Genomic DNA, 22970 nt, shown 5'->3' with positions numbered 1-22970 from the left:
GACCAGCCAAGGAAGAAGTGCGTGCGATTGCCTGCTCTCTTTTCTGCTCACCGCCGCTCCTCTGATTTTTCCTGTTCGCCGCTCTCTTCCTGTTCGCCGTTGGCCTCAGCTTCCTGTTCGCCGCTCTCTTCTTCAGCTTCTCCCTAGCTGCGCCGCGTGAAAGGGAAGAAGCCAGGGCAAAAAAAAAAGGCTGGTAGTCTCATCCTGCTGTCCGACTGAGGAAGACAGAGCCCTTGGCTACGCCGCTGTCGCCCTCTGCTATTTCTGTGTAATTCCTCACCGGTGTCTCTGCATGGTTGCCTTTAGCACTTCGAAGCCGGATATCTCAATTTTTACCAACCACATCACTGCATCGCTCTCTTCCGAGCTATTGGATGGTAAGAATTATTCCTCTTGGAGCTCTCACATTGAACTTTGGCTTGTTGGACAGAGTTATGAGACACATCTCACCCAAATCGAAGAAGATATTCAAGTTGCTGATCGTCTTCTATGGAAAAAAGTTGATGTTCAGTTGTGTTGTATTATTCGAACCACCATCCATTCCATCTCTTCGGGACGTCTTTCGCACTCACAAGACCTGCAAAGCTGTTTGGATACAGACTCAACAACTTTTTACAAATACCTCTCGGCGACTCTATCAAGTTTGTGAAGATCTCATGACCATTCTCAGTGCCCATTAGATTAAGGATCCTATGTCAACTTATCTGGGTTCGATGTCTAGTCTTCTTTGTGACTTCAATGAACTGCTTCCACCTGCAACCACTCCTGTTGCAGAGATTGAAAATCGAAAGAAATTGTCTCTGGCTTTATATGGTTTGCCCACAGATTATTCTCATGTTCGTGATAAGATCTTGGGTAGCCTCACAGAGGCTACCATGGACACTACCTGGGCGACTCTCCTTCGTGTCCCTGCCAAAGTCTTGACGGTGCCTCCTTCCAGTCATGTTGACTCATCAGCTTTGGTCTCTCGAAACAACAACAAACCTCCAACTCGTAAGGGTGGCAAAGGACGCCCTTGGTATGATCATTGCCATCGACCAGGACACACGATTGATAAATGTTAGTCTACATGGCCGACCTCCACGTGCTGCACAGATCGTCCAGAGTTTTGTTGCTCCTTCAGCTTCCACTTCACAGTTGCCACCAGATCCGACCCCACCGCCTTCCTATGACGACTTTCTGAAATGGTATGAGGATCGAAAGATTTCTGATTCTCCTGCTGCCGTTGCACTCACTGATAATTCCTTTGTTGGTATTTCTCACTCTTCGAGTCCTTGGGTTCTTGATTTCGGGGCCATCGATCATATCACTAGTAATAAATTTCTTTTTTCTTGATAAGTTAAAACTTCTCTCTACTTCTGGTTATTTACCTTTTGTCACCATGACAAATGGTTCTCAAACTCAGTCCACGGTGTTGGTATTGTTTATCCTTCTTCGTCTCTTTCTATCCATAATGTTCTTTATGTTCCCGGTGCTCCTTTTAATTTATTATCGATTAGTCAGCTTACTCGGTCTCTTGATTGTGTCATCTCGTTTACTAATCTTCTGTTTCCTTACAGGATCGGAGTACGGGGAGGATGAGAAAGGGTACAAATGTTATTCTTCTACTTTCCGTCAGTACTTCATATCTGGCTTCGGATGTGAGTCTCATGGCCAACGGCTATCTTTTATTCTCCGGAGGAATCTCTGTCACCTCCAGAGACATCTCCTCCATTGCAGGTTTATCAGCGTTGTCCTCATCCAGCCTTGCCGCCGCCCATCACTGACGCTGCCATGGACACATCTTTGGAGCCAAGTCTTTCGCCTAGTCCTCCGGTCCCATCTCCTGAGTCTGATATTCCCATTGTACTTCGGAAAGGTATGCGTTCCACTCGTAATCCTTCTCCTCATTATGTTTTTTTGAGTTATCATCGTATTTCTCCTTTCTATTTTTCTTGTCTTTCCTCCTTGTCGTCTGTTTCTCTTCCGAAGACTGCAGGTGATGTCTTTACCCATCCAGGATGGAAACAGGCTATGCCCGATGAAATGTGTGCCTTATAGAGCAGTGAGATTTGGGATCTCGTTCCTCTACCACCAGGGAAGTCAGTTGTCGGTTGTCGATGGGTATATACAGTAAAAGTTGGTCCAGATTGAAAAGTTGCCCAACTTAAGGCTCGCCTCGTTGCTAAAGGCTATACTTAGATTTTCGGATTGGATTACGGGGACACTTTTTCTCCTGTTGCTAAGATGTCCTCCGTGTGCATATTCCTATCCATTGCTGTGATTCGACATTGGTCTCTTTATTAGTTGGACATCTAAAATACTTTTTTACATGGTAACTTGCTCGAGGAAGTCTATATGGAGCAACCTCCGTGTTTTGTTGCTAAGGGGGAGTCTTCTGGTCTTGTATGTCGCCTGCGGAAATCTTTATATGGCCTCAAGCAGTCTCCCAGAGCATGGTTCGGTAGATTTAGTACTGCAATTCAACAGTTTGACATGACTTGGAGTGAGGCTGACCATTCTGTCTTTTACCGTCACTCATCTACTAGTTGCATCTACTTAGTAGTTTATGTTGATGATATTGTTATCACAGGTAGTGATAATCTCGGAATTTCACAGGTGAAACAGCATCTTTTCAAATATTTTCAGACAAAAGATATCGGCAAACTCAAATATTATTTTGGGGATAAAAGTAGTACAGTCCAAAGATGGGATTATCATATCCCAAAGGAAGTATGCAATGGATATTTTAGAAGAAACAAGCATGTTAAACTCAAAGACAGTCGACACTCCTATGGATCCTAATGTCAAACTCATGCCAATTCAGGGGGAGCCTCTTCCAGATCTTGAACGATACAGACGATTAGTAGGAGACTAAGCTACCTTACTGTTACTCATCCGGATATCTATTTTGCAGTAAGTGTAGTAAATCAATTGCTCAACTCTCTATGGAAGGAACATTGAGATGCTGTGACACGTATTATCCGATATATCAGAGGCGCTCCAGGAAAGGGTTTGTTGTATGGAGACAAAGAACATACTCGAGTCATAGGCTATTCTGATGCATATTGGGCAGGTCTCTTTGATAGGAAATGTACTTCTAGTTTTTGTATATTTGTCGGAGATAACCTTATTTCTTGGAAAAGCAAAAAGTAGAATGTTGTGGCAAGATTCAGTGCAGAGGCAGAATATCGAGCTATGGTCATAGCCAGTCAAGAGCTTATATGACTCAAACATTTGTTTCAAGAGCTAAGATTTGGAGAGGTTACACAAATGCCACTTATATGTGACAATCAAGCCGCCATGCATATCGCCTCGAATCTAGTTTTTTATGAGAGGATAAATCATATTGAAGTCGACTGTCACTTTGTCAGAGAAAAAATCATATCTGGTGAAATATCTACTAGTTTTGTTAACTCACATGATCAACTAGCAGATATATTCATCAAGTCACTGATAGGTCCTCGAATTGACTACATATGTAACAAGCTGGGTACATATGATTTATATTCTCCAGCTTGAGGGGGAGTGTCAGAATATTTAGGGATAAATATTTTTTTATATAGAATAATTCTTCTAGAATAGGTTCCTATATTCGTGTATAAATAGGGATTTATTTCTTGTAATAAAATAAGATTCCATATTATTTTACAATAAGTAACTCATGCATTTTTAAGCCATAAAGACATTTAAAAAGCATTTAAAAAGGCATTAGTTATATCATTTATACACTCTATCATCATAAGGAAATATGAAGCTTGTCTGTCGTTTGCCATGCAGAATTAGTTATATCTAGAAAAGGCATTTAAAAAGCTTAACTTCTTATATCCCATTGTAGTATTGACCATTGTGCAATTAAAGACAATGAGAAATGTTCCATTGGATAAACGTCATTCAAATATGTAAAGCCTTTGCACTTTTTCCACTTCCCATTGAGTTTCTTAACCATCACCACGTTGTTAAACCAAGTTTGAAATTTGTCGCTTTAATGAAGTTAACTTTAAGCAATCTCTTCATGCCTTATCAATAGCCTCCTTCCTCTTTGTAAGTTATCATGCCTTTTGATGAATAGAATGCGTACCACCTTGGTTGTGCAACTGAAGTTTGGCCATCTCCTTGAGAATCCTTGTTGTATCTTTTAGAGACTAAGAAAACATATCTTTATATTCCCTACAAAGTTTTAATAAACTCTGCACCTTGGCTCAATTTTGCTCTCCATTTTTAATTTCTTTTTAGCACCTTCTCAAATCCATATTTGGATGGTTCAGTGGACTGCCTTGAGATTAAATTCTGACCTCTCTACCTTTTCTATGTACTTCTTGTAAGCTTATCTAATTTGTCGTCTTTGGGTTTCTCTCTGTCACCTAAATTTGGTGAATTGAACCACCTTGGTTCGCGATTGAAGATTTCTTATAATAACTTCTTAACTCTTTTGGGTCAACCCTTAATATTTCCACTTTCGGAGAGAACAAAGTTGCCAACATAGCATAGTGGATGAACAAAGACATGATCCTCACCGGAGGAGTAAACTCTCATAGAGAAGGAAAGTGGAAATTCTATTAATTCAAGGTGATTAAAATATAAGACCTTGGATTTCTTTTATAGACCCGACCTAACAGAAAATGTGGAAATAAATATTCTAAATAAGAAAATATGATAATTTTAATAGGGATTATAATTCATTTCCTATTTATTGCTAATTAGAAAATACTAATTTCCAAATGACAAGCAAATCAAATCTTTAATTTATTTTGAATATTTCTTTTTGTAAATTTGAATTATATTTGATTTATTTTCTTCAATTATTGCTTATATTTTATGCTAATTTATATCCTTCTTTACATTATCTCCCCTATTGAGGAGAACTTAACTCCTGGTGAGATGTCAACTTCTCTTCTAGTTGTTATTTCTAAACATAGGGTATAATTACTTTGGTAACCCTGTCTAGCAATGTTTCTTTATTTCTTTGGACATTCCTTCCAATGAGAAATAAATTGATGAACTTTGTTTCTCTTTTGTACATTGATTTTTAAATATTCTTTTTTGTTGTCCTTTCCAATGAGTAAGGAAATATATTTTTTATTTGATGAGAATAATGCCTATGCCTTTGTTAAAATCATATGGAGCAAAGGCAATAATGATGAACGAATCCATAAAACCTATAACAAAATCAACATATGAAAATGAATGCTTGAACTTCTCCATATCTTTCAATTTACAAATTGACCTAATACAACAACCACCACATGGATTCAAATTTCAAGTTGTTTTGCCTGATACGAATGAAACATTTCATTCTGCTCAGGGATTGACACTGACACAATCAGTTTCGGTCCTGACACTGTCCGGAGACGTTGCATGGGACAGACGATGTGTTCGGAGGTGTCGGTCAGGCTCGACGTCACTGTAACGCCCGCCCTTCATGCTTTCTATGAGCCGGGTTACTTTCTTTTACTTTACTTCTTGTATTACTTAAAGTGCTACTCTATTTAGCAATAATTTAAAATTTTCTAACTTGTGCGGAAATCTTTTCTATCATGTTCAATTTTCTTTCTTTCAGCCTTTCTTCTAAACTCCATTTAAACACTCAACTAATAATTCTAAAGCAAACTAAAGCATTTCTAACTATATTTGCATGCAAAGGATCATAAATGAACTTCTTGCACTCTTTAAAACTAATCTACATACAATGTATCAATAGTATACCTCATGTGCCAAAAGTATCAATCTCAAAAACTAATTAAGCATTAGTTCATTTTATTACTTTAGAATTTCATGCATATTTATTGAAAAGACATGGAATCATAATATCTAACAAACATTAACCAAAACTAATCTATTTAATCATTAGCAACAGAAATACTAGATGATACCCAACATATGCAAAACTAACAATTTATGAAATCTTCTTAACAATGAATAGAAAGTAAAATCTCTAAATTTTCTTAGCAATTTAAAAACATCTTAATATGCTCTTAGCAAATTCCCAAGGCTTTCCATAGTCCAGGCATCACACACACCATCACGCATCCCCTTGTCGCCTTCCTTCAAATTTGCTTTCCTTTTCCTTTGTCTGCAGTAAGAGGAAATGCAACTATAAGCGGATGCTTAGTAAGTACTATCTAACTCACAAAACTGAGATGTGCATATATACAAAAATTCTAAAACTGCATGCTCATGATAAGAAACTTTTCATGCTCATTGAAATAGTTTTCATGCTTTGAAACTCTTAAAACTTAAAACATGTGATCTTTCATGTTTATGCTACAATATCATGTAAGTACTAGAAATTCTCATCTTATAAACATGAAATTGCAATTGATACACTTCCTTAACTAAACTTGCTGGAACTTGAAACTTTTGTAAAACTTACTTTATTTGTTCGAATACTTATAGCTTTATACTTCAAAATAATAATCAACTTTCTCTTGGGGCCCAGGCGTAGTACCAAAGCGCGCTCCCTAATAGAGACTGGGGTAGCGAGCCACCAGTCCTACGAGGGTAAAGACCTTGGTCTTACCAGGGCCAAGACCTCGGAATTGGTCACCTGGATTTATTTTACGACAACCTCGGAAGTCGGGTACTAGCCTCTTCAAAGTAAAATACTTGTTATCTTTTAGTACTCATATAGTAAAATGCCTTGGCATTTCTTCAAACACTTGGTGTGCTTTTGATCCTCAAATTCTTGAATTTGGGATCCTATCAAGACCTTGGTCTTTCTTTGCTTATAAACTTCTCATAAACCTCTAAAAGGACTTAATAGAACACTTTATCATTCTACATGCATACAATTCTAGAGTTTACATATAATTTAGAGTTTTTGCATAGAGTGAACACAATTCTTTAAAGCATGCTACGAAGCAAAGGAAAAATACCGGAACAACTCTTACTGCAGGTGAGTAGTACTTACCTCCTTGTTCTTGCACTTACAAACGAAATCCTAAGGTTGAAGACTCCAAACACTCTAGCGTGTTTAGAAAACCCTTGTCGGCGTGTCCGAACCCTACGGAATAGACTCCCCAATTCCCTTCTCTTGGCCGGCCACCACAAGGAGGAAGGGAGAAGGAGGAAACTCGTTTTTCGAAAAGAAGAAAACCCTAGGTTTTCTTCTATTTCCGCCGCCCAAGAGGAGAGGAAGAGAAAAATAGGTTTTCTTTTTTTTCCTCTCTAACTTCCCCTTTTATACTAAAACATATTTTCATGTCTAACTTGACGTCTAAACTCGTATAATTATAATGCGCTTCCTCTTTTTTTTCAAGCATATCCCTGTTGGATTCTTGGTTAGCCAAAACGAGTTAAGGCGTTGCTTAGTTAGGGGTCTTGGGTTCGAGCCTCGGCTCGGCCTCTTTTTGTCGCGATTTTGTTTCTTTTGGTAAAAATACCAAACGACCTCCAAAAATTACATAAAAATACTCTAAAAATTTCTAAAAATCTCTAGAATATTTCTATGACATTTCTAAATATTTTTAAGCACTTTAAGGACTCGAAATAAGGAAATTTGGGATGTTACAATCCCCCATACCTTATAAAAAGTTCGTCCTCGAACTTAGAACAATTCTGGATATTTCTGTCTCATACTGTCCTCACGCTCCCAAGTAACTTCCTCGTGTTTCTGGTTCTGCCAGATGACCTTCACTAGTGGCACTTCTTTATTTCTCAGTCTCTTAACTGCTCTGTCCACTATCTGTGTAGGTCTGCTCTCGTAGCTAAGATCTTCCTGAATCTGTACTGTCTGAGGTTGAATCACTTGGCTAGGGTCGTGGAGGCACTTCTTTAGCATGGAGACATGAAATACATTGTGTATTGCTGACATGTCTTGTGGTAAGTCCAGCTTGTAAGCTACCTTCCCAATCCTCTCTGTAATCAGATAGGGTCCTACGTAGCGAGGACTTAGCTTGCCCTTTTTGCCAAATCTCATCACTCCCTTCATAGGAGCGACTTTGAGGAAGACTGAATCCCCTACTTGGAATTCAAGTGGCCTACGGCGTGTGTCAGCATAACTTTTTTGTCTACTCTGGGCAGTCTCAATTCTCTGTCTGATCTTCTGGATAGCCTGAGTGGTCTCATCTATCATCTCAGTCTGAATGCCCAGCTCTACTTCCATTTCTTTCTTTTCACCCGCTTCTTGCCAGCAGATGGGTGATCTGCACTTCCTGCCATATAGCGCTTCGTAAGGTGCCATCTTGATAGTGGCTTGATAGCTATTGTTGTAGGCGAATTCAGCTAAGCACAGATACTTGCACCAACTTCCCTTGAAATCTAGTGCACAAGCCCTGAGCATATCTTCTAAAATCTGATTTACTCGTTCCGTCTGTCCATCAGTCTGAGGATGGAAGGCTGTGCTGAACTTGAGTTTGGTGCCTAATGCATTTTGAACACACTCCCAGAAATGAGAGGTGAAGCGCCCATCTCTATCAGAAACAATAGACTTCGGAACTCCATGAAGTCTGATTATTTCCTTAACATATAGCTGTGCCAACTGCTCTATAGAGTGGGACACCTTGATAGCTAGAAAATGGGCAGACTTGGTCAATCTGTCCACTATCACCCATATTGCATCATATCCATTGGTGGTTCTTGGAAGACCTGTAATAAAGTCCATGGATATTTCCTCCCATTTCCACTCTGGTATTGGGAGGGGCTGTAGGACTCCTCCTGGTCTCTGGTGCTCTGCTTTGACTCTCTGGCACGTCAGGCAGGTACTGACATACTTAGCAACGTCTCTTTTGAGTCCAGACCACCAGAATCTCTGTTTCACGTCCTGATACATCTTGGTGGAACCAGGATGCATGGAGTAAGGCGTACTATGGGCTTCTTCTAAAATCTTCTTTCTCAGTTCCTCATCATTGGGGACACAAAGGCGGTTCCCCTGATAAAGGATTCCACTGTCTGATACTCGAAACTCTGAATTGTCTTCTTTTTGTATCCCTTGCTTGATCTTCTGGATATCTGGATCTTCACTTTGCTTTCTCTGTATATCCTCAAGCAGGGTTGACTCTAAGGTCAATGCAGAGAGTTGCCCATAAATAATTTCAACTCCAAAATCAGACAATTCCTTCTGCAGTGGCAGTGCTAATGATGACAAGGACATCAGGGTTGCACTGGATTTTCTGCTTAGTGCATCTGCCACTTTGTTAGCTTTACCTGGGTGGTAAAGGATTTCACAGTCATAATCTTTGACCAACTCTAGCCACCTACGCTGTCTCATGTTTAGGTCTTTCTGGGTGAAGAAGTACTTCAAGCTCTGATGGTCTGTGAAGATTCTGCACTGAACTCCATACAAATAATGTCGCCAGAGCTTTAGTGCAAAGACCACAGCTGCCAGCTCAAGATCATGAGTGGGGTAGTTCTTCTCATAGTCTTTGAGTTGTCTGGAAGCATAAGCTATAACTTTCCCTTCTTGCATGAGTACAGCTCCAAGGCCCATCTTGGAAGCGTCACTGTAGATGTCAAAACTTTTGTCACTCTCTGGAACAGTCAGAACGGGAGCACTAGTCAGTCTTTTCTTCAGCTCTAGAAAACTGTGCTCGCACTTATCTGACCACTCAAACTTCTTATTCTTTCTGGTTAGGGCTGTTAGTGGAGAGGCTATCCTGGAAAAGTCCTCCACGAATTTTCTATAATACCCAGCTAAACCAAGGAAGCTTCTGATCTCACTGGCGTTCTTGGGCCTACACCAGTTGTTGACTGCCTCTATTTTGGCAGGATCCACTTGGATACCTTCTCTAGTAATGATGTGACCTAGAAATGCCACCTGATCTAACCAGAACTCGCACTTTGAGAATTTGGCATAAAACTATTTTTGCTGTAGGGTCTGCAGTACTATTCTCAAGTGCGTGTCATGCTCCTCTGGGGTTCTTGAATAGATCAGAATGTCGTCGATGAACACGATGACAAATTTGTCAAGGTATTCTCTGAACACTCTGTTCATTAAGTCCATGAAGACCGCAGGAGCATTAGTCACACCAAAAGGCATGACTACGAACTCGTAGTGTCCGTATCTGATTCTGAAAGCTGTTTTGGGTATATCACTTTCTTTCACTTTCAACTGATGATACCCAGAGCGCAGGTCTATCTTAGAGAACACTGTTGCCCCTCTTAACTGATCAAATAAATCATCAATTCTGGGAAGAGGGTACTTGTTCTTGATTGTTACCTGGTTCAGGGCTCTATAATCTATGCACATCCGCATAGATCCGTCTTTCTTCTTGACAAATAACACAGGAGCTCCCCAGGGTGAATGACTAGGGCGGATGAAGCCTTTGTCTAGAAGCTCCTGGAGTTGTTCTTGTAATTCCTTTAGCTCTGCCGGGGACATTCTGTAGGGTGCCTTGGAAATTGGACCGGTACCAGGTACCAATTCAATTTCGAATTCAACTTCTCGTGGGGGAGGTAGCCCAGGTAGATCTTCTGGGAATACCTCTGGGTAGTCGCAGACAACCCTGACTTCTTCTTTCCTTAGCCCTTCTTTTTGGTTTGCATCTACTAAATGTGCAAGAAAACTAGGACATCCACTGGCTACATCTTTTGAGCCGTTAAGGTAGACAAGAACCCTTTTGTCTTTCTCTTTGGTCCTCCGACTAACTCAACTGAGACTCTGCTTCAAGTTTGAATACCACTTTTCTTTTGTGGCATTCAATGGAGGCGTTGTACTTACTCCATGAACTCATCCTAGTGCTTGTTAGTGACTCTCAAGTGGAAGAATTCTTCGAAAAACTCAATCTCGAAGTCGGTCCAAGTCATTTGATTGACTACTCATTTTTCTTTAATTCTTTCCCACAGCATTCTTGCGTCTCCGACTAAGTAGAAGGATGCGCACTTTACTTTCTTGTTCTCTAGCCAATTTAATAATTCCATAATGCTTTCAAGGGTTTTGAACCATACCTGAGCATCCCATGGCTCACTTGTCCCCACGAAGCTTTCTGGCTTCAGCTTCTGCCACTGAATCAGGTATGCTTCTTGTCTTACTGTCACTACTGGGGCCACTGGTGTAGCTGGTGGGACCTCAGCTTCAACCGGTGTCACCTCATTAGCAATGTTTGCAGTAGCAGAATTGGCTTGCTGATTAGCCATCATAGTATCAATGACTTGTTGTTGCTCTGCCAATTGTCTTTGAAGTTGAGCCACTACTTCTAAAAGGTTCGGTGGTGGTACTACTTCATTTGTTCTAGGCTCTCTATCTTCTTGAACTTGATTCTTATTTCGAGCTTGATTTACACGTCTTAATTATTCGTTATAGCTAAGATTTAAACCATGAACCTTTAAATTGTGAGATAGCCTTGATACCACTATGCCATAGGATGATTCTTGCCATTTCTTTTCTCTATTTCATGTATGAGAAATGAAATCAATATGGACTTACTATGTATATATGAATATATCTTACTCAAGCATGAATTCTTTATACAATGCACATATCTTACTCAAGCATGATTCTTTATACTATGCACATATAAGCATATCCCTTAAACATAATTCTCTATACTATAAGCACTAAAGGAAAAGCATAAAAGAAAGTATAAATACATTCTTACTTGAAGACGGCAAGGCTGATGCTGATGTGTGTGATGCTGGAGAATGGGAACTGCTCTGATACCAACCTGTAACGCCCGCCCTTCATGCTTTCTATGAGCCGGGTTACTTTCTTTTACTTTACTTCTTGTATTACTTAAAGTGCTACTCTATTTAGCAATAATTTAAAATTTTCTAACTTGTGCGGAAATCTTTTCTATCATGTTCAATTTTCTTTCTTTCAGCCTTTCTTCTAAACTCCATTTAAACACTCAACTAATAATTCTAAAGCAAACTAAAGCATTTCTAACTATATTTGCATGCAAAGGATCATAAATGAACTTCTTGCACTCTTTAAAACTAATCTACATACAATGTATCAATAGTATACCTCATGTGTCAAAAGTATCAATCTCAAAAACTAATTAAGCATTAGTTCATTTTATTACTTTAGAATTTCATGCATATTCATTAAAAAGACATGTAATCATAATATCTAACAAACATTAACCAAAACTAATCTATTTAATCATTAGCAACAGAAATACTAGATGATACCCAACATATGCAAAACTAACAATTTATGAAATCTTCTTAACAATGAATAGAAAGTAAAATCTCTAAATTTTCTTAGCAATTTAAAAACATCTTAATATGCTCTTAGCAAATTCCCAAGGCTTTCCATAGTCCAGGCATCACACACACCATCACGCATCCCCTTGTCGCCTTCCTTCAAATTTGCTTTTCTTTTCCTTTGTCTGCAGTAAGAGGAAATGCAACTATAAGCGGATGCTTAGTAAGTACTATCTAACTCACAAAACTGAGATGTGCATATATACAAAAATTCTAAAACTGCATGCTCATGATAAGAAACTTTTCATGCTCATTGAAATAGTTTTCATGCTTTGAAACTCTTAAAACTTAAAACATGTGATCTTTCATGTTTATGCTACAATATCATGTAAGTACTAGAAATTCTCATCTTATAAACATGAAATTGCAATTGATACACTTCCTTAACTAAACTTGCTGGAACTTGAAACTTTTGTAAAACTTACTTTATTTGTTCGAATACTTATAGCTTTATACTTCAAAATAATAATCAACTTTCTCTTGGGGCCCAGGCGTAGTACCAAAGCGCGCTCCCTAATAGAGACTGGGGTAGCGAGCCACCAGTCCTACGAGGGTAAAGACCTTGGTCTTACCAGGGCCAAGACCTCGGAATTGGTCACCTGGATTTATTTTACGACAACCTCGGAAGTCGGGTACTAGCCTCTTCAAAGTAAAATACTTGTTATCTTTTAGTACTCATATAGTAAAATGCCTTGGCATTTCTTCAAACACTTGGTGTGCTTTTGATCCTCAAATTCTTGAATTTGGGATCCTATCAAGACCTTGGTCTTTCTTTGCTTATAAACTTCTCATAAACCTCTAAAAGGACTTAATAGAACACTTTATCATTCTACATGCATACAATTCTAGGGTTTACATATAATTTAGAGTTTTTGCATAGAGTGAACACAATTCTTTAAAGCATGCTACGAAGGTAAAGGAAAAATACCGGAACAACTCTTACTGCAGGTGAGTAGTACTTACCTCCTTGTTCTTGCACTTACAAACGAAATCCTAAGGTTGAAGACTCCAAACACTCTAGCGTGTTTAGAAAACCCTTGTCGGCGTGTCCGAACCCTACGGAATAGACTCCCCAATTCCCTTCTCTTGGCCGGCCACCACAAGGAGGAAGGGAGAAGGAGGAAACTCGGAGAGAAAAGAAGAAAACCCTAGGTTTTCTTCTATTTCCGCCGCCCAAAGAGAGAGGAAGAGAAAAATAGGTTTTCTTTTTTTTCCTCTCTAACTTCCCCTTTTATACTAAAACATCTTTTCATGTCTAACTTGACGTCTAAACTCGTATAATTATAATGCGCCCTCTTTTCTTTCAAGCATATCCTTGTTGGATTCTTGGTTAGCCAAAACGAGTTAAGGCGTTGCTTAGTTAGGGGTCTTGGGTTCGAGCCTCGGCTCGGTCTTTTTTGTCGCGATTTTGTTTCTTTTGGTAAAAATACCAAACGACCTCCAAAAATTACATAAAAATACTCTAAAAATTTCTAAAAATCTCTAGAATATTTCTATGGCATTTCTAAATATTTTTAAGCACTTTAAGGACTCGAAATAAGGAAATTTGGGATGTTACACTTTTTAATAATGCGAAGAAGGAAATAAATTAACATAAAAAGACTATAATTGAAAAAAAATAAATTGAAGATATTCTAGAGTGACGTTTTAGCAATAAAAGGAAATAAACTGAAGTATATTCGATAATAAAGCAGCTACAATAAATAAAAGATTTGGATTGTTTTGTCATTTTAGTTATAATCCCTATTAAAATTATTATATATTTTTTATTTAGAATATTTATTTCCATATTTAATGTTGAGTTAAGTGTCTAAAAGGAATCTAGAGTCTTGTAATAGAAGTTCCACTTTTATTTTCTGCAGGAGAGTTTACTTTTTAGGTGAGGATTATGTCTTTGTTTGTCCGTTGTGCTGTGTCATTGCCATTACTAGAACGATCCTAGATCAGTTGACTGTCCAAACGACTCAGCCACAAATGTTTCTGTTTGTTGGTGGAATTCAATATCTCATTCTGAGCAAGATGTTAATCTCATTTCACTTCATCTATCTGATCACCAGTTTGAACAAAAGTAGCTCCTTACTACTATGGTTTTAATAACCTGGTTACTTGCACAGACGATTCACTTTTGAAAGTGCCATCCGATAGCAGTTAGAATGTTTTAAAGAGTATAAAGATGGCTGTGTATGGTTCTGAAAATTTCTTACCATTTTTGAATATCCAAGTTGATTGTCATGTCAGTTCATAAATTTGTATGGTGTTTCCATTATTATCAACCTTTGTTGATCCTTTTTTTTTTCTCTGGTCATGTTTCAATGAACTTTTTGTCTTTTCAACAGCTCTCACATTTATAGGTTCTTGCATTATTGTGTGTACTTTTATGTTCTATTTGTTTGATGCCCCATTATGTTGTAACCCTAAATAACTACCTTATATTATATTTCAGAGGTTATAACTTCTGCTGAATTCCATCCGATCCAGTGTAATATGTTGGCATATAGTAGCTCAAAGGGATCAATTCGTCTTATAGACCTGCGCCAATCGGCCCTATGTGATAATCATTCTAAGTTGTAAGGAAACATGGCCTCTCCTTTCAAGTTTAACATTTCTTGATAGAAAATAATATAACAGGAGTCTATATTGTTCTCAAGTGCATGCACTTTGTATAGAACTGATGAGACATTCTTCTACGCAGGTTTGAGAATCACGAGGCACCTGCTTCAAGGTCTTTTTTCACTGAGATTATTGCCTCAATTTCAGATGTCAAATTTGCTAAGGATGGAAGACATATCTTATGTCGGGATTATATGACTCTTAAGGTTCATCCTTGCTGATAACTGTTTCTTCACTTTTCATTTTTGTGGGGAATCTTCTACTGCAAGAAATATATTTCTAAAAGATTGCCTTGGTTCAGCACCATGTCTATCCAGTTTTAATATTAGCATAATTCATTGATAAATCATACATGAGAGCGGCATCTAATAGGAAACTTGAAGTATACAATCTCCACATTACATATTCTTCTGTAGCTGATGTTTAGCATGATTAGGCTATTTTTACTAAGGACATCAGAACAATTTCTTTATCAATGTGGTGCTCGTAAAAGGAGCTCCAATCTTTATCTTCTGGCGCAATGATATAAACCTACGGTTGCATAGAAACATAAACAACGACAATCATGACTTATAAGGCGCCCACTAAGAATATTAAGAATAAATTGGATGCATTTTCTATATCTTAAGCCTATAAGAGAATTGATCATCCTAACTAATTTGACATAGCACTAGTGCAGAGTTCCTGCACACAAATCTTATAAAAGATAAAAGAGAAACTCTCCTCCCTGTTAAGTTAAGATGTCGGTACAAGTGTAGATTGACTTTTTTAATGATCAAATAATCAAATCCCTGATTATTGGGATCAACTATATGATTCTTGTCCCCTATGCTTGTGAAGGTAATATTTGGTAATGAAGATATTGTTCTTCCATAAGTGAAAAAGGATGTAATACATTGCCAAATATATCACCTTTCATGGAACTTGAAGTTCCTTCTATCAAAAGGCTAAATTCTATGTCAGTTCCTTTGCTCTAATATGATAAGTAGAAGACCCAGTGAAGAATAATAAAGGCACTAAGTTAAATACTTCTAGCTATTGTAATATGTCCTGAGATTCACTTTTCTGGTTATTTTCCTTTATATATAGTTGCTTATCTTTTATTCATTATTCCATCTATTAGATTGTTACAGTTATTTCAATTATCCATCTCTAATTTGGTTCAAGTAAAATGCTATAATAGAAATATAACATTTGTGTCTCTCTAACCTTTTAAGTCTGTTTCCTTGAATTTGTTTTCTTACAGCTTTGGGATATAAATATGGATTCAACTCCAGTTGATACCTTTCAGGTTCATGAATACTTGAGGCCAAAGGTGAATTGTCTCTTGTAAATACACAGGAATAATTGCATCATGTTCATTGTAATATTTATGGATGAAATTTTGTTTCAACTATATATATGGACATGCAGTTATGCGATTTGTATGAGAATGACTCAATTTTTGACAAATTTGAGTGTTGTCTTAGTGGAGATGGGTTTCGTGTGGCAACTGGTTCTTACAGGTATTGCTTTGATTGTTCCTTCTGATGACTGACTTGTCTAGGATTCAATAATAATGTTGCATCCTTCATTTGCAGTAATCTTTTTCGTGTATTTGGCTGTGCTCCTGGAAGTGATGAAGCTACAATTTTGGAAGCCAGTAAAAATCCAATGAGGTCTCAATCTTCTCATTATACTTATTACCTATATCAAATACATACTTGATCATGATTGAGGTTCTGATACACATTACAGTCATCTTTTTGAATTGGTCTTTTGAGGAAAAGAACGAGTTATTTTAAATGTCAGCAAACTTTTACATGCATTCAGCTAAAAGAGAACGGAGAATGGGAGTATTTCATTCACTAAGCCCTTTGAAAGTTACTTAAAACAGTGTCTACAAGTCAATGTATTGTTTAAAATGACCAGAAAGATTAATGGCAGGAAAAAAAAAAAATCTGATAATGTGTTTTTTATGATGGAAGGAATGTAGGAAGGAAATAAGGTGACAAAAATTTCTCTAGTGACACTTTTTCTTCTCTTTCCTTTGGTTAAAAGGAGAGAGGGAAGTAAAAGGAAGGAAAATCTTTTTCTAGTATTTTTCTTTATTGTTTCTATCCGATTTAGGAGGAAACTCACTTTTGCATGCAATAGACCTCAAATCTGAACTTTTAAAATATAAAATTATTTTTTATTTTCAAATTCATTTTTGATTAATGGTTTTAATTAATAAATTTTTAAAATGTTGGTTTTCCTCCCTCATCTCCTTCAACAGTCTGATGGAAAATATTTTATAGTTTTTTTATATGAATTTTCTTCTTCTACCCTTTTCTTTTCCTGAATTTTTTCTTCCTTTATAGGAAACATATACTAAAGGTCAACCAAGTTTCTACTTTAGTTGAACCTCAAGTCCGATGACCCTTATACCTTTTCCTTATTACAGACTGCATCAGGCTAAACAAAAACTGCTATTAACTTCACAAACGAACTGCTGTAATGGATCATGCAGAAAGTCATTCTTGACCTTGAATCATGCTATAGACATTTAATCTAGTACACCAAGTGGTGCTTAGTGAGTTATTGCCACAATCTGCGACTAATATTATTTGATATGTCATTACTGTCACATATTGTTGCTTCTGAATCTAAGAAGCTGCTGTTCAAATCTCTGAAATAGATATCTATGGTTGTGACATTACTGCTTCTCTGACTTGTTGCCTCGCCATAGGTATCACAAGCCTTCATTTTTTGTGTTCTTTTTTTTTTAAAAGAAAAAGGCTACTTTTATCGAGGGGATGGGGTGATCTGCAAATTATCTATCATCTCGATCAATACAGATGCATATTTCTTAAGACTTGCTCCTATCCTGGTCATTACTTCTGATGATTCAGCTTAGCTTTGCATTTTGCATATATATATATAGGAACCAAATGCAAAACCCTACAAGAACTTCCAGATCTCTTGGCAGCTTCACACGTGGCATGAGACGAGGTCAGTCATGCAAAAATCTATCTACTGTTGCTTGGCATCCAAGTAGTTGCTAATGTCATTTAAAGAGACCCTTTGATTTATAACATCTCATTGTGATCCATTTTCCACAGGAGCAGAAAACCTAAATGTTGATGCCAATGGAAACACATTTGACTCCACAACCAAATTACTTCATTTAGCTTGGCACCCAGCGGAAAACTTGATAGCTTGTGCTGCTGCAAACAGCTTGTACATGTACTATGCCTGAAGAATACTTTTTTTTTTTTTTAAGTACCTTGCAGCAGCACCTTTATTTTAGGTCGCTACATGTAAAGACCTGGGGTGGATTTCAGCTGCAACCAACAAGGGACAGTGGATTCATCTCACGTGATGTCGACTTGGGAGCCCCAAGAGACTATGAAATCCACAAGGCAACTAAGGCTCTAAGTATGGGGAATCTGTATTCATATTCTTTTATTTTGGGTAGAGATTGCACATCTATCTACCTTGTTGAGCATCAGAATCTTTGTTAACTATTAGCTCTCGTATGACTAATCTAGGGATGGGGATGGGGTAGTTTTAATCTCTGGAGGGGTTGTTATTCGCTAAACTCTACAATTACACTGTAAAGGGTATAGCTTAGGGCTTGCAATAGTTTCTTTTATGATTGTTCTTCACCTTCCATTATGACAAGTTAACATTTTTTGATCCAATGTTTTACCTTCTTTATCTTGTTCTAGTCAAACAGAGAAAATGCAAGATACCTATTGGTTCTAACGGCATGGAAGGTTTGTGTTTCCTTCTTCTTTATGTTTCGGTGCAGTAAGTTGTAATTTGGTTTTCAAAAAGTGTTCTTGGATTATCTTATGCAAATTTGGTTGATTCCAATACCAAAATCTACCACATCGCTGATCTCTTCAATGTGTATGTATAGTCATCTAAAACTTTGGCCGTCAGAATAAGTTTTATTCTTCTTAATTGAGTTATTTTATGCTGTCTAATAGATGAAAGATGGAAGGAGAATGCTTGTGTTGATATACAAAGTGGAAGGGAAAATTTGGATTATAGAATTGTCTCTCAACGGAGGCAAAGGACCCATAGGAAGAGGGTTGGCAAGGTATTTGAGATGAAGGTAATTTTTGTTTTCTTTTTCATTTCTTTCTTTGAAGTATACCAGAGAGAAGCTAATTTTTATGACTCCAATTTCACTTCTTTATTCCGAGTAAAACAACAATTTATTTGCTTTTTCTCACTCTCCTCTCCTGTTAGTTTGGATGAATTTATAACGAGAGGAAAATTGAGAAACCTTGTTTCTTTTCCTCTAAAATTGATCATCATTTTTGTTGATTGCTATAGGATCATTGTGGATCATGGTTGCCATTGAGACAACCATGCAATCATCGACTACCATTGATCATTGAATGATGGTCATAGTTGTTTGATTCAACTACCAAACTACGTTATACATGCTAACACAATTTTAGAATACTAATTATAGCTTGATAGTCAAATTAATATTATAAGCACAAATTAATACTATTGTCAAGCACAATAGTATTAAGGTCGACCAAAGTAGATAAGGCAAAGTGTAAAAATATTAAAAATAAAAAACACATGATTATTTACGTAGAGATTTGATATTCTGTGCAACTTCGTGAGCGACATAGTCGATCCATCGTCGTTGCCGCCGTCCTCGTCGTACCGTCCGGCCATCGTCGATCGCCGGCTCGGGCACGATTGACGTGTCGCTCGCCGGGGCTTCAGTCGGCGTCAGATTTCGATCGGAATTCGGCGCAATTTGGCCGGAACGCGATGGGCAATGGCACGCGTCAGATTCCAGCCAAATTGCGATCAAATTCTGACTAAATCGCGGTTGGAGATCCACCGAGGAAGGATCGCCAGAATCCGGTGCGATTTGGCCGGAAATGAGACCGGCAGCGGCGGTCGGCAGTAGTCGGACGGCGCGGCGAGGGCGGCTGTAGCGGCGCGGTCGGGGGTGGAACACTGTGCATTCTCACGTTTGGACGGTCAGATCTGGCGCGTGATCGTGTGATGGACAGTGGATCACGTGGCGTTACCTAATTAAAAAATCATAACGTACGTACATACATGAATATTATTTGCCTAAACAAAAACTAGAATATAATACATTAACTAATAAATTTAAATAATTAAAAGCTAAATAAATTAGAAATTTTTAAGACCACTACCAACCTCTCTCGGTCTACCTCGACCATGCTAGGCATCATTGTATTTTTGTCTCATGACTCAAAAGCTTGCAAAATAAAAAGATCCAACCCTTAGAACGAGCCATGATATATCAGCGCAACCTATTGCTTGCCAAGCTAGTTCTCGTCGAAATAAATAGTTCATGCTGATATTAACCCTCATTGATAAGCATTCTTATTAGATACAAATTTTTATTTGTTTGTGTTCCATAACTTAATGCTTTTATTGCTATTTCCAAGCATTAGATTAGTTTTTCTCGATTCATAATATCCATAATATAATTATATATCAAACTATTTAAATCCTTGTTCTCATCTTTGCTTTTAGAATTCCTTTTAGAAAAATTCAACATTAGCAACTCTCATTCATGAATTAGTGCATGTCTTAAATAGAGAAAAAGTGTAGTAAAAATGTGATGCAAAATGGTAAAATCATTTCGTATGCTTCAAGTTTCAGTAGCGCGCGGTTAATGCTATAATTTTACTCTTTAATTAGTAAGAATTTTCTTACGTTCGCTACAAAAACAATAGTAAATTTGGGGTGAATTTAACAACGAATTTTATAAATAATTTCATCGTAAAAATATTTGATTAATATGAGTTATAAAACCTATAGTTACGAAAATCTCATTTTAAATAAATTTTCATTAAACTATTTTGTTAAAATTTCAACTTTATGGCACTGTGAAATTCAAGCATGACTTTTACTTATTGGAGGAATCTTGGTATTTTATTTTGTTTCCAAAAAAAACGCGTGTATACAAAATAATTCAATTATACTTAACAATTTAATTTATTTTTCCATTCAATAAATAATTTTTTTCCCTCCATACAATGGGCGGGTTTTATACAAGTATGTTAAGATTAACTCAATATATAGATTTATTTAACCTTTACATATTTTCTTAAATCTATGACCTCCAGTATAATTTTGTTTAATTATAGTTAAAATATTGACAAGTAAGTGACATTTTGTTATATTAATAACGGCTTTTTACTAAATCTTGTGGGTATATTTTAGGATTTTTTTATTTCGCATATCTAACTTTCATAATACTCAAATCATGTAGCATATTCACAAAACACCCCTCCTCTTTCTCTCTAGACCATCAACAGTTTCATCTGAAATTTGATTGATGGATTTAGAGAATTTTAAATCATTTAAAATTAAAATCAATATATTTTAAAAAGTCTTCTTCATGTATTTATATCTTTAGATATGCTATAGTGTAAATTGAGAGTAATAAATTTTTAAACTTAAAAAATCTTGATAAAATTTATCACAAGCTCATTATAAGATTTAAGACAATGGTATTCACTAATTAACACTATTAATGAGTTCATCGAACTTTCCTAATTTGAAAATATCAAACTTTAATTTTTCAAATGATGTAAGTCTATTAGTTAATTTCATTTGAAACTGTTGATAGAGAATTTCGAAAATTTTAAATCAAAATCAAATAATTCTAGAAGAATTTTAATATATCCATATTTTCATATCTGAATTCAATAGCGTAAATTGAGAGTAGTGAATTTTTAAATTTATAAAACCTTGATAAAATTTATCATAAGCTCATTATAAGGTTTAGGATAATGATATCCAGTAATCAACACCATCAATGATTTCCTAAGACTTCTCTGATTCAAAAAATATCAAACTTTTGATTTTTCAAATGATATAGGCACATTAATTAGTTTCATCTGAAATTGACTAATGGATTTAGAGAACTCCAAATCACTTTAAACTAAAATTAATATATTCTTGAAAATCTTCTTAATCTATTTATGCCCTTATATCTAAATTCAATAGCATAAATTGAGAACAATGAATTTTTAATTAAGTAGAGTAAAAAATTTAGAGATATACTCTCAATTTAATTTACTATTCTCAATTTACATTATCGAATTCATATAAGAGGGCATAAATACATTAAGAAGGTTTACATAAATATATTAATTTTGATTTGAAGTGATTCAAAATTATCTAAGTTTATCAGTCACTTTTGGATGAAATTGATCGATGAACCTAAAGAAAAGAGGAGAGATATTTCAGGAATATATTACGTGATTTGGATATTATAAAAATTAAGCACGTAAAAAGATAAATTTTGAAATCTATCTACGCAGTTTAGTAAACTACCGTAATATTAGTAAAATTTACAAGGCTAATCAGAATCTTCAACAGTGGAGTCAGACTACTCATTGAAGTTGAGAACAGTTATAAAGGTTTTCAACATGTTTAATTTGGTTGCAATATAGCAACCAAGATCGATTTGAGGTGGAAGATGCGGTTAACATCTCGCCTCTACACCTTCTCCAACCCTATTCATTAGCATGATAGTGCTGCTAGGTTCGTGACTTCCTCCCTTGTTGAATGATCAATGAATTCCCACCCCATTCGTCTTTGGGCACGCCAACTTTCACAATTGCATTGTTTTCCCTCTTCATTGTACTCCTACTCTCCAACCCTATCCAATCCAATCCTTAAAAAATAAGCTAATTGATTAAAAAATAATAAATCTCAATTAGCCTGGAGTGATCGGTCCGACCCCACGTAAGTCAGGAAGTACACGCAGTGGCCAGCCTAGACACTCAGCATCCTTTGATTGTGCTCTTCATTTGAAAAAAAAAAATTTCTACAAATACATCGTAGTTGGGGGTCGAACTGTAGGTGCCTAGGTGATAACCTGAATGTCCTACTGCGACATCATTATCAGAAAACAATAAGCGAATTACTTAATATCATCTGTCGATTGATTGATATATCATAAGAATAAAATACAATTCCATTGATAAATTAGTCTGATCCAATTATTTAATATCCATCAATTAATTAATGACATCATCAATTGACTATTAAAAAATTTAATAAATTTGATGATTGATTAGATTTTAAACAAATTGTTCACCCTATTTGGCACTCCTGTTTCGATAGTCTCTGTATCCCCCCTTCCCTTGTGGCTGGCACGTGCGCCGACACTCCCCTGCACACATCACATCTCGCTCTGCGCCTTTTTTTTTTTTTTTTTTTTTTAATTCTCACACTGATTCTCAAAC

At 36.7% G+C, this 22970-nt stretch overlaps 1 protein-coding gene across 2 annotated transcripts in view; it reads left to right on the top strand.

Annotated features, from left to right (window-relative positions):
- Positions 1–18414, top strand: part of LOC141831682 (serine/threonine protein phosphatase 2A 55 kDa regulatory subunit B beta isoform-like) — a 40391-nt gene extending 21977 nt beyond the window's left edge. The window contains exons 8-14 of one of the 2 annotated variants that reach the window (XM_074719095.1): positions 14567–14690; positions 14816–14939; positions 15980–16048; positions 16147–16238; positions 16314–16391; positions 17639–17706; positions 17817–18414. In XM_074719095.1, coding sequence (XP_074575196.1) covers positions 14567–14690; positions 14816–14939; positions 15980–16048; positions 16147–16238; positions 16314–16391; positions 17639–17706; positions 17817–17953 — 692 coding nt within the window. In that variant the 3' untranslated portion in view covers positions 17954–18414. Of the gene's footprint in view, positions 1–14566; positions 14691–14815; positions 14940–15979; positions 16049–16146; positions 16239–16313; positions 16392–17392; positions 17450–17638; positions 17707–17816 lie in introns of those variants that run through there. The other variant, XM_074719096.1, reaches the window with a different exon arrangement.
- Positions 18415–22970: the final 4556 nt, after the last annotated feature.

Source organism: Curcuma longa, chromosome 7 (assembly GCF_044706935.1).
Source record: "Curcuma longa cultivar G26 ecotype Majalengka, Jawa Barat chromosome 7, ITB_CL_G26_1.1, whole genome shotgun sequence".
NCBI classification, from domain to species: Eukaryota; Viridiplantae; Streptophyta; class Magnoliopsida; order Zingiberales; family Zingiberaceae; genus Curcuma; species Curcuma longa.
Note: the sequence above shows the minus strand (reverse complement) of the source record. Positions and strands in the feature narration are given on the sequence as shown.